The sequence below is a fragment of the Ptiloglossa arizonensis genome, chromosome 7 (assembly GCF_051014685.1).
Source record: "Ptiloglossa arizonensis isolate GNS036 chromosome 7, iyPtiAriz1_principal, whole genome shotgun sequence".
Lineage (NCBI taxonomy): Eukaryota > Metazoa > Arthropoda > Insecta > Hymenoptera > Colletidae > Ptiloglossa > Ptiloglossa arizonensis.
Window position 1 is genome coordinate 2,240,675 of NC_135054.1, and position 18,042 is coordinate 2,258,716.

Sequence of the window (18,042 nt, forward strand, 5' to 3'; positions counted from 1 at the left end):
CGCCAGCTAGCTTCGTTACGTACCAAATGACGTTCCGCGAGAGAACGATTAGGTGGATTTTACATGAAAGATGTGCTTGGAAAATCGTAACACTTTTTCGGCCTCTGGCAACGAGGCATTTAAACAATGAATAGATAAAAAATAAAAATCGTAATAATACAATAATAATACATACGTACAATAATATTACGAATAATGTTGTCGACGATGACGATGACGACGATGGATGATGATTGACGGTGATTGATGATGATTGATGATGATTGTTGATGATGATGATGATGATGATGATGATGATGATGATAATAAAAAATAATATTGTAATAGTAAACATGCATGAGGTCGCGTCGTAGAACCTCGCGAGGCTCCTGTCATTGCCGACTCATCCAACAAAATATATTAATACTATACATTCGAATTCAGAAAAACACTATCGCAAATCGTTTTTACTGGTCATACTAAAGATAGAATGATCGTGTTTAGGATAGGGAAGTGGTCGACGGTAGTGGCGATTGATCGCGACGGTAGTTTGTACGGTGACGAAGGTTGTCGTATACGTAGGTGTGTATGCGATTGAACGGGATCGAGGATAAAGGTCCAAGTACAACGCAATGGAAGAAACTAGCAACAAAACGGTGTAGAAAGGAACGAAGAGAGCAAAAACGGATGAAGCAAAAAAAAAAAAAAATAATAATTTCTTTACGTCGTTGTTAAAACTCACTACGACTACTCACTACTTTAACACCACTACGATTAAAGTAACGTCGGATCGGAAGGAGAATGGGAAAAGTATGTTCGGGCGACCTTCGATCATTTCCCGGCAATTCGCATCTTTTTGACCGAGTTTTCGTTGCGGTGTTCGAGAACGTGCCGATTTCTCGCGTGGAGCGTACACTGGTCTCTTTTTTTTTTCGGCAAAAGTTTGCATCAGAGGAAAAAATAAGAGAAAAAAACACACCTTTCGCAACGATCTCCTAGAAACGGTCCTTTATCCGCGAGAAAGTCAAAGCGTTTTCGTCCTTCTTCCGCGCGTTCCCTACGAAAACTCTTCCTTTGCGACGCTACTGTTCCCGATCGTCGAGGAAACAAAACAAACAACAAGTAGAAAGTAAAACAAAATTTACGCACCGTCTACCACGTTCGCGAGCGCAAACGTGCGTCCAAAGGACCAAAAGATGTACGAAAATGGAAAACAATATCGGAAACAGGAGATTGAAACAAATATAGCACGACAGTGTTGGACCGTTGTCACTGTCGCATTGTAAATGCACCTTAAAGTGAATCTCCGTTGAAGTTGTCGTTGATTCTTCCAGAGAGGGATCGGAAGGGGAGAGAAAATAAAATTTGTGTCCGTGTGCGAACATTTGTAAATGTGAAAGAACATTTGCTTAACCACTTATAAGAAAAAGAAAAAAAAAACGACACGTGAGGATGAGGAAGGGTTTGGGGGCTGGGAGAGGGGGGGAAGGATAATCGATGCAGCGTCGATCTGTACCTTGATCGCAAAGGGTATATACGTAAAACGATCGACACCGTCGATCGTCATTGTTTTCAAACGTCGATCGAGTACCGTGTACGTACTTTCGTACTGCGCACGCGCACGTGAGAAGAAGAGGAGAGAGTGACGATACAAGCTCTCGCGCAACATCGAACAAAGACGACAGCGAAATTCTTTCGTCTCGAGTTCGGGTCCAATCGAGCCCAACGTCGAATCGAATGGATCGACGATTGGAAGAATCGTGCTCGTTTGCACAAACCAGGTGAAATGCGTGTAGAGAAACGTGATACGGTTCGAGGTGCTTGGAACAACGTTCCTCGCGGCTTTCGATCGAGAAGATGGCGAAAAGAAGAACAGGACGAGGATACAGGGGAAACGAGATAGATTCGCACGGAAGGAGGAAAAAAAAAATAGGCAAAGGAGAAGGAAAGTGGGAGTTCGTGGGTGTGGGCGTGTGTATGTAGGGGCGGGTAGGGTGGGTGGGTGGGGACGGGGGTGGAGTGACTAGCGGCGGCGAGCTCTACAACTAAACAACAACAACAGTATTTTCAGTTATAACAACATTAACAAGTAAGTTTTCCGCATACATATATGCGCTTACACGTCTTGTGTGTCTTTCCATGTTCTCGGGCGTGCGCGTGTACCGTTGCGCACGCGCCAAAGTGGGCGTTTCAAAGTCGCCAGTGATTTTTCTTTTCTTTTTTTTTTCCATTTTTTATTTTCTTTTATACGAGCGTTTCGCACGCGTGCGTGTATGCGCCTCGAGGAGAATCGTACGCGTGCGAGTCACGCGAGCGCCTTTTGCTATCGGGTGGTACATCCGTTCGTATTCGTTTGTCCGTTCTCTCGTTTTTCGTTCGTCCGTTCTTCGAAGAATGCCTTTCGACGCACGCGGTCGAAATTCTGCGAAAAATAGAACGAATCCTCCGAGGCTCGGAAGCGTTTACGTTTGCACGTAGCGCAGGAAAGCAATAGTCGCGCACGCGTATCCGCGCAGGACGCGCCACCTTTGATTTTGACGACTCGATCGGCATGTACTCGCTCGCGTGCGCTTGCGTTTGGTTTTCTCGTAATCGGCGTCTCGTAAACGGGGGTGAGGTGGGTCGAGCGGGCGAAGGTGGATAGGCGAAGTGAGCACGAGCAGTGATAGTAGGTGGGCGAAGAAGATAGGCGAGTGTAAGTAAAAAAAGATCGATGAGATCCAGGCCTGGCGGCCGTTGAAACAATGGTGGCTAAAGAAACAACGACAACGATGAGAACGACGAGCGACGATCATTGTCGGCGTCGTGACGTGTCGCTGCTCTACATGCCGATCGGTGGTACTTGTACGTAACGATAAATGTAGAGTCGGTAATCTTTGCTGGCCAATACGACCGATCCGTCGTCCATCAAAGCAACGTCGAAGCACTGCGCGTGCTTCACCTTGCTTTCGAGGGCCGAAACCAGTTGACCGTCTTGCGTGAAAATCGTCAGATTGAAGTTATTGTGATTGTCTGCTATCAGTATCTCGCCTACGGCGTTGATGCCTACCCCGATCGGGTAGTTGGTGATCCCCTCTCCTCCGATCTGGCGTAGATAGGCGCCCTCGTAATTGAACACCTTCACGCAATGCGCGCGATTGTCGCTGATGAAGATCTCCTGTTTATCGTTCACGACCACTCCGTTCGGGAACTCGAGGTGCTTCGAGCAACCGAATTTCTGAAGAACGTTGCCGGCCTGATCGAAAATGATGACGCGCATCACTTTACACTCAACGACGACGATGCGGCCCTTCGAGTCGACGGTCACACCGCGCGGATGTTGCAAGATGTTCGCACCAAATTTACGCACGAACTGACCGTACTGATTGTAGATCTGTATCTGATGAGTGGGCGAGCGTTCGGTGACGATAATGTCACCCGAGGTTTTCACCACGGCGACTCTGTTCGGATAGAGCAACTGACCGTCTCGTTTGCCGCACTCTCCGAATTGGAATTTAAACCTGCCCTCCTTGTCGAATATCTGAATGCGATGATTGTTCGTGTCGGCCACGATGATGTCGTTCTGCGCGTTCACCGCCACTCCCGAGGGCTCGGTGAACTGACCCTCCATCACACCGAACTCGCCGAACTTACAGTGGTAGATCATTTTCTGTCGTTTGATTTGCGACTTCGGTGGGAATATCACCGCGGCGGACATCAGCTTCGAGGTGAGGTCGAGGACCGACTCGCCGGAAGCGGCGTTCGCCGCGACGACCACGGACGTAGGCATCGAAAAGTGATCGTTCGTGGTGACCACCGGGTAGCTGTCGCTCCCTCCGTTGCTCCATTTCTCGTAAGGGTTCGCATTGATGCCGTTCAAGTTGAGATCGCTGATCGTCGTCGAGAACGGGCCTAGACTGTTGGCCGAGCTGAAACGTTTCGTGATAACGCTGTTGTTGGTGTCGAACGACGACGGTGAAGTAGACGAAGTACAGTTTGAGGTAGAAGATATCAGGCCGTTGCTGTAAGGACGGTCCAAGAGAAGACCACCGAGAGATCCGGCGCTACCGGGGCCATTGTTGGTAGCGTTGTTCCCGTTGTTACCGTTACCGGAGAGAGCCGTCGGTCGGGCAATGGGTGGTTGTTTGCCGATCGGTCCGGAGTTGCTCTCGTTGTTGCTTCGTACGTAGCCGAACGTATTTCGCACGCCTACTTGTATCGCTTGGTAATTACTGACGAACTCGAGATCGTTGGTTTGATTACCGACATCCGGTGTATAATTCAACAGCAATTGAAGCTTCGAGTCGAGAAGCTTCTTAACCATCAGTACTTCGGTAACGGTTGTGTATTTGGTTAGTCGTTCGACGAACTCGCAGGTTTGAAGCATCTTGTCGGCCATCTCGTTCGCTTTTTGCGTCAGAACACCGAGGGACATCTGTTTCGTCGAGAACACCGACTCGAGCTCCTTCAGCAACTCTTGTTTGCGTTCCTCGAGCATAGATCTGTAGAATTGGAAAGTGTCGTTGATCTCGTTTTGCGCTTTATGATACTGCACTTGTAGACGCGCTGCACCGTGATCGGCTGCCTTCACCACGGCCCTCACGTCCGCTGCTTTGGCTCGACACTCTTGAACCACTCTCGCCATCGCTTCGAGTTGTTGCGTGCCAACCTCGGAGATGTGCGCGCAATCGTGCAACGGACCTGGATGATCGGTAATGGTACACTCTTTGCAGACCAACACGGTGCAGGTGCGACAAAAGTATTTCAGCAGCTCTTGTTTGTGTCGACGACAGAAGGGTACTTTCTCGCAGCTACCGTTACCGTTACCGTTACCGTTACCGTTTCCGTTTCCGCCGTTAATCACCAGGCTGTTCTTCGGGATTTCGCTACCAGCGGAACTGCTCACCGTTTCGAGCTTCGAATCGCCCAAATTCAGGACGCGGTGACCCTCGAAGCAGTGCATGAACTGGTGCGCCATTACGCAATTTGGACAAAGGAAATTCGCGCAATCGAAGCAGCGGGCTACAGCGTCGGACTCTGTGGATTTGCAGCCGGTACAGCGAACGCCGCCGGCGCCTCCTAATCGACACCGCGGGCAGGGAGCCTCTTCAGGTTTCTGTGCGTCGAGACAAAGGTCGCAGCTGTCGACGTCGTAGATCGCCGAGTCACTCGCAGGCGGAGAACTGCCACTCACTGTAAGCGGGGACAGCGAGGTCAGGGACCCGATGGAATTCGCGCGCGATTCCAGCGAGAGTGTCGGCGAGGCCATCTTCAGTCAACCGGCATCCCTGTTAACAAAAAGCAAAGCTTCGTTTTAACAACGACCGTTTTCCTTCCTTCTTCTTAGCTTAACAACTAAACCGAAAGCTTCGCGACGAGCAATCCTTTTCTCTTCGCGGGAGTAAACTCCCTCTTACCGACGGACTATTGGGAAACCTCGAACATTAAACGCTACCTACGAGCTGAACGATGCGACGGGAATTTTTAGAAATTTAATAAATACTGACAATTATAGACATTGAATTGACTCGTTGCGTTAATCAAATGTAACCATGTCCACGAGACCGGTATTTGAAAGCGCTTACAAGACACCAACTTGTAAGTTACTAAACTTTTAACACTTCGTGCTCGTAACCATCCCGGACATTACCTACTCGGCGTCACTTTATCGTGAAAAATAGTATTTAGGAATCGTTGTATTATATAGTACAACTTTGGATCCAAGTGAGGTACTGTAACGAGATTTGATTTACACGAATTTCTAAACATCGAGGAACATATATTTGCACAAAAATCAAAATTCTTTTCTTATCATTTTCTACAGTGTGATCAATTTTGAAGCAATTTCCAATATGCATTGCAGGCTGATTCGTGCACGTTCCGCAATAATAAATTGTTCGACGTTTTCTACCTGATGTTTTCCTGTCGGAACAAACGGTACAGTCCCGTTTTCTTTCTCCCACATTGGCAATATGTAGTTTATTGTTCAGTCTATTTTTCGACGAAGATGTAGATGAACGTGTTCTTGGTTCCCGAAAATCACATCTCAACTGATTTATACGAATTTTGACAAATTTGTAATGTTTTGATTTGCTTTCTTGTGTAATTTTGATAGAAAACAGTTCTCGAACAGTTGCGGTGGAATAAGTTCATTCTACGCAATCGCTACTAATCTTTGACGTCCCGTCAGAGGGGACAACCGAAAGCAAAGAATTAAATACCATTACTCTCGTTAGTAATACTATAAAACAAACAGTACATCGACAAATTATCGAATATTTCAATTTTTTATACTACGGTGCAAATAAATATCGGGGACAGCCACAAGTATAGAAACCTGGCGTGACGTTTAACATATCAATATAGAGATTTGGATAGAACGATATCAAACTTAATTTGTAACGTGATCATTACACAATATTAATCATTATTAAACAATGAGAATTAAGCTTTCTATTTAGAAAATTTCCAATATCCTTATTTGCATTATATTGTTTCTAAATGCAGAACGATGGACTAGTTTCAGATATCGATACTGTCTAAAATAGCCCGTAATTCTGCATTCTTAGGGGTAAAAGTTCTCACTCGTTAAGACTGTCCACGATGCGAGGTGACACGACCATAAAGAAATTTAAAGAAGGAAATCAGATACACTTCTCTTTCTTGATTTTAAACAAACAATGATTCGTTGCAACTTGCAACGCCCGAAGGAACACATCAAAACCGCCTTGAGACGGAACACATAAAAATCTTGATAACATTGTTGGGCGAATTGACCGTTTCATTTTCAATTTCCTTTTTAAGACTTAATAGTGTATACTTTACCAAAAATTGTAGTAACGACTCTCAGTATGAATCAATGTACAGGCGAAATATGTGATAGAAAATGGCAGTAAAAATCGGTAAACAAATCCGGTGAGCTTCAGTTCTTTAATGTTTCCCAAACCGATTGATCAAGCATCTCGAGTAAGTTGAGCTCGAGAGCACAATAATAGTTAATATTCTGAGTTTACGTTTACACGAATGTCATTCACCGTTGTTGTACCCCACTCTGACGCATTTTGTTTCATTCGTTTTTTTTGTTTCGTCATGAGCAGAAGACGTGTTCGACTTAACCAATAATAACGAAGAATCTGAAAAGACGAAGAAGCCAGCTGGAGCGAGCAACCGATTTCACTTGCTCCTTGCGTCGTTTACCTTGCTGATAGAGTTTCATTTTTTCGTGTTCGAATAGTGCATATTTGTTACGCGTTTTGGTAGTCTCGTCTCGACGTAATTAGGATTCGTAGATGGTCGTGCAAATAAATAGTTTTGTAAAAACCGAATGGAAAGTGGAACTTGAATCAAAATTTCAAGACTGAATGTTTTACACGTACTTTCCACGTTGTGAGATGTTACGGTTAAATAATATACATAATGCGTATTTAGGTATCTACAGGAGCGAAAATATGCATCTCATAATTCGAATTATAATGTATTGGATCGTAAAATTGTGAAAATATTGTTAAATATCTCGGTGCTATAGGTGTTTCGTTAAGTTTCCGTCACGTTGCTAAATTGCAACGGTAATTGCACTTAAAACCGTGTTGTTCGATCATATTCTATCGCGTCGTTTCGTTTCATGGTAGAGTTTCATCTTCTTATTTTCCAATAGTACATACCTTTGCATTCTCAATTTTCAAGCCTTTTCCTTCGCTTTACGTTTGTCGTAAAGCTTTGTAATTCTATATTCTTAAATATTACCAATCTTTGATGAAACGATTCGTATCGCTTCTTTCGTTGCCCTTAGAATTGTCGAAATTTATTACAATATATTTTTAAGAAGAATCGAAACTATAATAATTCCATACGGTTCACCTTTTATCCTATTTTATTCTAATTTCGTATAAAAAAAATCCATAAAATCGTAACATGCGACAAAATTAACAGTTTTTTACAATTTTTAAACGAACCCACGAACGCGTTGGTCAACATATAGGGTGTGTCGGTAGAAGTCTGAACTAAATTTTTTAATATAACCGTAAACTCGTAAACACTTTACCAAAGGATTTGAAACAAAATATGAAGTGCGAACAGAACGGTCGTGCAGTTTCTCCAATCGTTAGTACGCTACAAATTAACGAATAAGTCGAGAATATTTTTGCAATTTTGCTGTTACAAAGTGTCATCGATGGTCGATCATCGTTATTAAGTAATCGATACAAGTTCCGGTCGTTTCTTGACTCTCTCTTGGAAGCGAAGCAACGATACTGTCCTTTGCGCGCGATACGAACGGTACGAGCGGTACGAAGTGGTGCTTGGTACCTTGTGTAAAGGTTCGAGTATCGAGCGCCCGAAAGTATTGGGGAATCTAATCTCTCGTCGATAGCCACGTACACTGTTCGAACCGCGGTGACAATGTAAACCTGTATATACAGTAGCTCGCGAAAGTATTCGTACACTTTCAATCTACATCGTTAATAAATAAAATGCACACGTTAGGTTTAAATTTTCAAAATAAGATCGTAAGTAATGTCACACAGGAGTCTCGAGAATGTACAAGTAAAATTGCAAAAAATCTGACAACGTATATAGAATTTACAAGGCACCGAGTATAAACGTACCGTAATCTCTTGTTTGCAAAATGAAACCACGTGAGTTATTATCGTACCTATGAGTATTAATTACAATCAAGTCGAGGTGTCCAAATTCATATCTCACAGAAAGAGACAAATTATCGATGTTTCGATCGTTCGATATCGATCCGTTTAATTCGCATTCGCCTTTACGAGTCACAAGTGAATCTTAAGTGACTAAGGAGGATTAACGCTAAATTCACGGATATTTTTTTGCACCCATCTCAACAGACACGCATCAATCAGACGCATGAACGAAATTAGAGATTTTCTTTAAAAAATAACTTAAAAAACAACATAATTATACACTATTAACTTATGCGTGTAACTATGATACATGCGCGCGCACATTCGCACACATACACGTGCATACAAAGTATATCCAGAATATTGAAAAATACTTAAAGAAGCCACCGAAAAGATGTTACTTCGATGATATATTTGATCTACTACGGCTACTCCGAACTTGATCTCATTGCAATATACTATTGTTCCCGGGGTGAATTTGTTATTGTCTTTTAATTTTACAGACGTATGCTTAGTGCTTAATAACAATACCTTTAGCTTCGACTTACTTTTATAGATCGTGAGTATGCAATTTAGAATATGTTTGATTTATAATGTTCCGAAGAATATAATTTCTTTCGATCGTTCTTGTTTTTTTTTTTTTGCTAGGTTTGGGAGTATCTGTTTGTTGGTCTCAATTGTCTAAAAAATTACACGAATATTTTTGAACGTAAGGCAATTTTTAGTGACATTTCACGTTAATGTAATGTCCAATGGTAAGCTGTTTTTCTCCATACGACAGTTTCGACACGCGTACACGATATCTCCAAAGTTCGTTAGTCGATCGATTTGAAATTTGTCTACGTTACGAATTTATAGTTGATCGGTAAATTATCGCCAATTCTAAATTCTAAATATTTCCATTTTATTAACTATTTTGATTAAGATGAAAGCATTAAGAAACTGTATATTTCCGGTCGATATGATGTTTTTTTTTATATATTTTCTCAATTAATAATTTCTTTTCATGCAGTATTTGTTCTTCTATCGTGCATTGAATCGCTAAAAACTGCTCGAAAAAATTGATTTGGAAAAATAATTCCAAATAAAGTACATCAGTGAACGTGTTTGCTTATTAATTTTCATTTCGATCTTATTATTTTTGCATTAAAAAAGGATTATATATATATATATATATATATATATATATATATATATATATATATATATATATATCATTTCGATCTTATTATTTTTGCATTAAAATATATAAAATATGCATTATATATATATAATCCTTTTTTAATGCAAAAATAATAAGATCGAAATGAAAATTAATAAGCAAACACGTTCACTGATGTACTTTATTTGGAATTATTTTTCCAAATCAATTTTATATATATATATATGTATAAAATAAAGCCCTCAAAAAACCTTCGATTTACCAGACTACACCCTCAAACGAAATAAAAAGAATATTTCTAAAACAATACGTCACTTTGTAGATGGGTAAAATTCTTATCTAAATAAAATTTCCGAATAATGGATAAATAGCTTTTCACGTGTTATTGGCTCGAATCGAAAAAGCGTTCAAGTTACAAATAAATAACTACGTGAACACTATTATATTTATTCGTCGTGTGAGGTTGTTTTTATCGAACGTATTGTAAGCAAGTATACGAATGTTGTATAGAAAGTTGATCGATCATAAGGTTAGGTATAAATTAGGTTATAGATTCGAGTTGACAATAGTGTAGGGGATACGTGAGGTTAAGCGAGTGGTATGACAGCCAGTCGATGATTGCGATAAGTACGGTAGTGCGTACACGTGCGTGACAAGTAGTGTTAATCTTTATATTAAGAAACAATTAAATAGATACAGAGTTCTCCCATTGTCCCATTCTTCTTATTTCCCAACGGTCTATTATTCAAATAAAATTCTACTCATTTTCTATTTTTCATTTTCTACTCAAATTCCACTCTGCTCCAATTAACGTACTAAAGTCTTAATTGGACACTCGAAATAGGTAGTCTAGAGAGCTGACGAAGAAAATGCTTTCTTTGGGAAAGCTTCGTAATTGTTCGCTGGAACAACGATTGATAAAAAACGGACGAAGAAAAGAACGTCGCGACCATGGGTCTGATGTATTGTCATTCGTTGTCACTTCACCCACGACGATACAAGCTGGAAGCTACTTTGATTTCGACGTCGAACCGTTTTCGCGTGGCTGCTCCCACGCACTTCCAACTCTAGATCTGCGCTCGTGAACGATTCGCGACGAAAGAACGGACGCTGTCCCTCTAATTAGATCGGGCCGACCGAACGCTCGTGTTTCACCTGAGCGCTCGTGGGTAGATAGACACAGAGGGAGAGAAACACGCAAGAGGAAAAGAAAGAAAGAGAAAGAGAGAGAAAGAGAGAGACCGGTAGCCTGCGAGTACAAGGTCACGAATACGAAGGTTATCGCACCTTTTCTGCTCGGCGCGAGCGAATCTACCGTGTTGCGATTGTTGCAAGGTAGTCGGCCAGAAACGTTGAAGTCGGATTATCTCGTCTGCTGCGCTTCTCGAGAAACGAAGTAATGTTATTGGGATCGTTGAAATATAAACGATGAAATTGGATCGATCGTTGATGTGTATTTAGTCACACTTGACCGTTGAAGTGGACTCCTTTAGTTGTCTACGGAATGATCGTTGACTGAATGAATAACGCTCACGGAATGTATGTTTTTTTCGTATACTACCTTGATCAAAAAGTTCTAGGACTGTCCCCCGTGTGTCGCTGTCAATCACCCGATTGTTTCTTTTTTTTTTTTGTTAGGTTACCATATCTGTCATTAACACTTCCTTCCAATTTCAGCATCATAGCTTGATATTTGTAAAAGTTACGTTGTACTGAGCACATCTCCTTTGTTCGTGTCTTCGATTTTGAAAATGGCATCATTTGAGCATCAACGAGTTTGCATTAAATTTTGTGTAAAAAACGGATTTAACGGTCCGCAGACCTTGGATATGTTAGAGAAGTGTTTCGGCAACGATACTCTTTCGAGATCAAATGTTTTTCGATGGCACGAACGCTTCAGAAGTGGTCGTGAGTCGGTTGAAAAACCACGTCGTTTTCAGTCAAGAAAGAAGGCGATGCTCACGGTTTTCATGGATTACAATGGTGTTGTGCATCAAGAATTCTTGCCAGAAAAACAGACAGTCAACAAAGAATATTATTTGGGCGTTTTGAGACGTTTGCACGAAGCAATTCGTCAAAAAAGGCCAGATTTGTGGGCAAACAACTCGTGGATTTTGCACCACGATAACGCACCGGCGCACAATGCGATCCTTATCCGCGAGTTTTTGACGAAAAACAACACGAACACTATCCAGCAGCCTTCAAATTCACCAGATCTGGCTCCCTGCGACTTTTTTCTGTTCAACCGAATTAAAAAACCGCTTCGCGGAACGCGTTACAGTACCCGAGAGGAGGTCATGACAAAATCGAAGACGGCTCTGATGGACATACCGAAAATTGAGTACCAGCGGTGTTTCGAGGATTGGATCAAGCGCTGGCGCAAGGCATTGCAGTCAATGGGGACTACTTTGAAGGGGACCATATCGATTTGGACGAATAAATTTGTATTTTTGATTTTATGAATAAAGTCCTAAAACTTTTTGATCAATGTAGTATACTCGCTATTTAGACGGGTTTGGTGTGCGTTCCTGTTGGTAAATCGGTTTGTCGGAGAAGTGGACACGGTTGGGCACGATTAGATTAATTTTGCGTAGAAGGGAAAACATGGGGTAAGAAATGTTCCTTTTCGAAGTTGACTCGGAGTTCTGGGAAGCACTTTTAACACTGGATTTACCAACCGGTCGAAATGACTGATTTCAACAATAGAGATTTATTTAAAATTACATGGTAGATTTTCAAAAGACGTTCCGACTTTTTCTATTTTATACGTATAATCGATTTCATAAGTTTATCCTTTTCTTTAACGATCGTTTTGAGACGAGACACCTTTAATATACCGAAACATATCGGCAGTTCTAGTGTTAATGAAAATTGACAATTTGGAAAACGGTTTTCGATCGCCTTGCAGACGTTTTACTCTTCGAAAACCTCGGGTCGTGCTCACGGTCGATCGTAATCGCTAGTTTGGAAAATTAAAAACTGCGTATCGATCGGAGGTACCTAATCCTGGCTGATTCCACGAACTCGTGCAGACGATGGTACGTATGCTTCAACACCGATGTTCCGCGCAATGACACACTCGCCCTTTCAGCGAAGAACAACGAATAGACGTCGCTATAGGAATAAAGGATAACAAGAGAAGATGATAAAGAGCAAAGTAACTGGCGGAGAGAGAAGAGAGGAAGGAAGAAAGTAAAAAGAGAAGGATCGAACGAGTAGAACAAAGAGTGTCTCGCCGCTCCAGGAAATACTTCTGATGTCGGGCTAGCTTCTCTTCTCTTCGCTACGAGATGCATTCGTGCAAGAATGTCGATCGAGTCCCGAGATAAAAGGCGAATGCTCCTGCGGGAAGTACTCGCGGGCTCGAGGTCGCCGGAAAGCTACATTTAGCATAGCGAATGCGAAAGAACGTATACTTTTCGTGAAACGAGAGATTCTGGTATCCGTAACGGTGACATTCTTTTTCGTTTCGATGAAAACAATCTAGGAATTCGATACCATGTTACGAAAGAAATCGAAGAAGCGAAACGAAATATGAATTTGGACAAAATAGACTGAAATTGTAAGATTAACGCTAGATTTACCAACCGGTCATTTTGACGGATTGCAACTGCTTTTACAATGAAATTTACTTGAAATTCCATAGCATATTTTCAAAAGACGTTATGATTTTTTCTTCTTACACGTATAACCAATTTCATAAGTTCCTCTATTTCCTCGATCATCGATTTTTTTGAGACACGTATGAGCGAAACTCATAGTTCGTTATTACTTTTCTACTCTCTTAAGCCGGAGAGTCTGTTCAATATAAACAATCTCAGGAGTCACTTTTTGTGACCAAAAGCTAACAATTTTGTGACCAAAAGCTAATAATTCTAAATTCTAAAGAATGTAGTCTTTAACACTGAACTTACTGTTGCTGGATTTTCTTTGCTTAATTGTTGCTCTTTTTTATATGTGGCGGCAAGTTCTTTTCCTAATTGAAATGAAAATTCCTCCTTCCGTGGTTTCTTTATATAAAACCCAAGCATTGAACTTGGCTAAGTCCAAGATATTAAAAAATACCTGTAAAGGTCGTGTCCGAGATTTAGATTTTACCGTGTACTTTTTGGCCATTTGATTGGTCACATCTACACCGAATTTGGCACTATTGTACAATCTAATTGTCTCTGGTATACGGGCATCGTTTTCAACTTCTACGAAGTTATACATTGAACTAAGAATCAGTACCTTTTATTTGATTTAGCTTTGTAAATTGTCAAAGTACAATTGTACGAACGTTATAATTTTGTTGAGAAACGTACCAAATTGTCCTTTTTCTGTTTCGCCAATTTTGGCAGCTCCCTTCTATTTGAGCGAATTGTTCTAACAATCATCGTTTTCTTTGCTAAAAATTAAATTACTATCGACGCTTGTAAAAAAAATTGTTCATGGTTATGTTTTCCATACCTTGTATACGGTTCTACCAATTTCAAAGTTACAAACTCTCCGAGCAGAACTGAAAGTTCTTTCATGTTACCTTTTCCCACATATGAAAAGTCGTTTATAATATATTTGCTATTTGAATTGGACGCTAACCAAAATTTGATATTAAATTTTTCCGGTTTATTGAGCATGTACCGAGTGAATATACATCTGGCTTTTTTTTGGAAATAATCGTTCATCGATAGTAATATATGATCCTAATTTATAATAATTTTGATCGTTCTCAAAAGTATTACAACGGTGACAAAAATTTAGACGGAGAAATGAACATAAGGAATCATTTTTCTACCACACGTAAATCAATATTATCGTTGTCTTAGCTCCTTTAGATCGTATAGCATTACATTTTCGGCTAAAGTCATTCAATATTTGCATTACTTTTTGTTTGTAACGACTTTATAGTTTCAGTATTAAGTCTTCGAGAGAATATTATTACAGAAAGATATAAATTGTCCAACCGGTTAAATGGCCAGTGACAGGTAAGATGGACTACACATTTTTTCAGAAAACAAACAATATAAAAAAAAAGAAGTGAATATTGAAAAATGTTTTGTGAGTATATTTTAGAAAAAGTCGTGAAGTTTAAAGACGATGCAGTTACGTTGTATATAGGAAATTTTAATAGAAATTTTAAAAACGGTCATTCGACCGGGTCGTGGTAGGTTTAGTGTTAACAATTAAACATTTATATACCCTACGTGCATAAAATAAACCAATTTAAAAATGATCTTTATGGCATTCCATCCGTTGTCACCATAAATCGATTCGCTACGAAATGTTGAACAGAATGGATATTTGAGATTTGTCTCGTTCGAAATAAATTTCTTGATAACAAACGGATGTACACTATTTCTACTTAATTAAGTCGTGAAACCAGGACTTGGAATATATACGATAAAGTTTGAATATCTACAAAGTATTTGCATCATCATTGGAAATTGTATTCTTCAAAGTGTGCATATTTGAAAAAATACGGTTACTAAAGCACGATTAGAAAGTTATTGATTTAATTTGTTTTACCAGTTCCTCGTTACGTGTTTCACGGTTATCTTTTTCTTTTGTAAATTTAGATTATTCCTATAGGTATGCAAATTATGAAAATGCATGTCAAGAAAAAAAATAAATTGTTTGTTACGATTACAATCCACGTTCTTAATTTCTCGTTGAAACTGATGCCACGATTCATTTTAGACGTTTATTCGATTAAGACAAAATTTCAAATTTTTATTCGTTTATTACAACATATTTCATTATTTAATTCAAATTTTAATTTTTATTCCACAAGTAACGAATGAAAAGTAGTTAATCTTTTATTCGTTACTCAAAATATTTATCCAAATGCGAATTTTTCCCGTTTCTGATCTGGTATTAAAGCATGTTGACAAGTAACACTACACGAATTGAGATTTATCGAGACACGATTTCGATTACACTGTCCGACAAACTGAAACTTTTTTCTTTTTCTGTCTTTCAATAACCAGTGAGAGATTCTTGCAGAGTCACACCAAACAAGAATCCAGAAATCGAATTGCTGTATCACCTCCAGTTTTCGAAAAACACGAGTTTTTGTAAAAACCCAAAATTTTCGACAGAAACGAGGTATATATAATTACGTGAAAAGTTAAAACGTTAGAAAGTTCTAATTGATCTTAAAAATTAGAGGAAAGTTTCTCGAATATAGTTGTGTATAATTTATTAATGGTTTTTTGTCTTGAATAATTAAATAAATTAACATGAAAGTTTAAAAAAGTGCCAATGTATCTAATTTCTCTGCATTATTTTTGTATTTTTACGAAAAGTTCTTCATTTAACACAAGAACACTACCGATGATCAGATTCTGCAGACATTTCTGAAGTGCGGCAAAAGTGTCGGAACGATTTATATTTTGAATAGGCCGAAAAAATAATTATTTGTCGGTAACGCGTGTACAAAGTTTTTGCCGCCATGCGCTCCGCTACTCGCTTCTCTTGATTCGTACGTATGCGTAACCAACGCTAATGGAAGGGTTGAATTGGGCATCCATTTTGTGTTAATAAGGTTTCACTTTTTTTAAAATACTTCAGTGTACCGTTCTTTTTTCTCAAAACTATGACGTACAGTCTTGATCAATTTTAAATGACAAAAATTTCTTTTCTTTCTTTCTTCCTTTCTCTCTTTTTCTTACTTCTTGCAGTTAATATTAAATTTTCAACTATGCAACAATTCGCGATGAAATATCTATTAATTAAAATTGTTTTTTCCTAAATAATTGTACCAGCTTTGATCAAGATAAAAATTTGTACAAAATCAAGGACATTCGTTTGCAAAAATGAAAATTAATGCAAATAAAATATTCATCTAGTTTATCCTAGATGAATATTTTATTATCTAATTGAGATGTTGATGATATTTGATGTTTGAATTATTATCGATAGTACAAGAAGCATCAACAAGTATTTATTCTTTAGGTAATAAGCTACACTTTATCAATATTATAGATATAATCGGTGTGTGATTGGATCGGTTTCATCGGTAATAAAAACTAATTTACTTACGACCATAGAAAAGTTGAGAAACGAAGAGTATTTTAAATCCGCAAGAATTGAAGCGGGCAACGTAGGGAAAACGTTGGGAAGAGAAAAGAGAGGAAATGACAGGGGAGTGGCGCGCGCACGAACGAGCGAGCGAGTGAGTGAGTAAACGAGTGAGCGGGTGAGTGAGTGAATGAGTGAGTGAGTGAGTAAGAGAGAGAAGTAGCGATAGAGTAGTGCGGTGCTGGGGGCAGGCAGGGTGCGTACACCCCGATCGATGAACGTCGTTCAGGGGTCACGTTGTTCCCCTTTCGCCCTTTGGCAACTGCTGGAAGCCTGAAGTGTATCAACTCTACTCCCCACCGCGTTTCTCATCTACCGACTGCCAACTCAAATAGAAGGCGTGTGCACGCAAAAAGTGTACCTATATCGTGTCTTTTACGATCTACGACCTTGGGTAAGAAAGGTCTCGAATCAGCCTTATAACTAACGCCGAAAATTCCTTATTTATCGATGGTGTAACGGTCGCACACCACACTTAATATGGTATACGTAAATAAATATAACGATATATACAATCCACGACGATAAAATATTATCAAACGATAAATTTTGTTTCCAAGGAAACCAATAAAAACTTATTTCTTCTCAATATTCGCAGAAATGTTCGTACGTTTGAGATACCTTCGAAGAATTATTCGATATGGATGTTTGTTACGAAATTCTGATATAAATAAACATTCTTTCGTCTATCGAAATACGATCGACATTGCGAAAATGGAACAATTAACAAATGTGCTGTCGATGTAAAGTCAAAGTGTAAATTGTTCGATTTTAAGTGTACACTTTTCGGGTAGTTGTGATCATGTTTTTTATTTATTGCTTTAAATTAACTTTACATATTATATATTATTCTGTCAGATTCCCGTTACGGTTAGCCAGCTAAGTTTAACTAGAAATTAATACTTATGGTGATTGATTTGTGTTTAGAAATAAATTAATTCGTACGTAAAAATGATCGATTATTTTCGCGATTGGAGATCACACAGATTCTGTAATTAATAAATCGAAAACAACCTTGAATATTCATACGCTATTCGTACAAGAAAGAAGGAGAACAAAAATGTAAAATAATGTGAGTTTTCTTCACTATTTTTATATTACAATATTCAAATTTTCTTACGATTTACTGAAATTTTCTCACGAATTGTTACGATTTACCTCTTAAAACCAAATAATTTACGTCTTGATGAAACACATTAAGTTTGTAAATATTAGGAGCAA

At 39.5% G+C, this 18,042-nt stretch overlaps 1 protein-coding gene across 1 annotated transcript in view; it reads right to left on the reverse strand.

The window, feature by feature from the left end:
• Positions 1-2,001: 2,001 nt before the first annotated feature.
• The window catches only part of Brat (tripartite motif-containing protein brain tumor), a 137,603-nt gene continuing 121,562 nt past the window's right edge, over positions 2,002-18,042 (reverse strand). Inside the window, exon 2 of the mRNA XM_076316556.1 lies at positions 2,002-5,246. Coding sequence (XP_076172671.1) covers positions 2,801-5,227 — 2,427 coding nt within the window. The 5' untranslated portion in view covers positions 5,228-5,246 and the 3' untranslated portion in view covers positions 2,002-2,800. The remainder of the gene's footprint in view (positions 5,247-18,042) is intronic.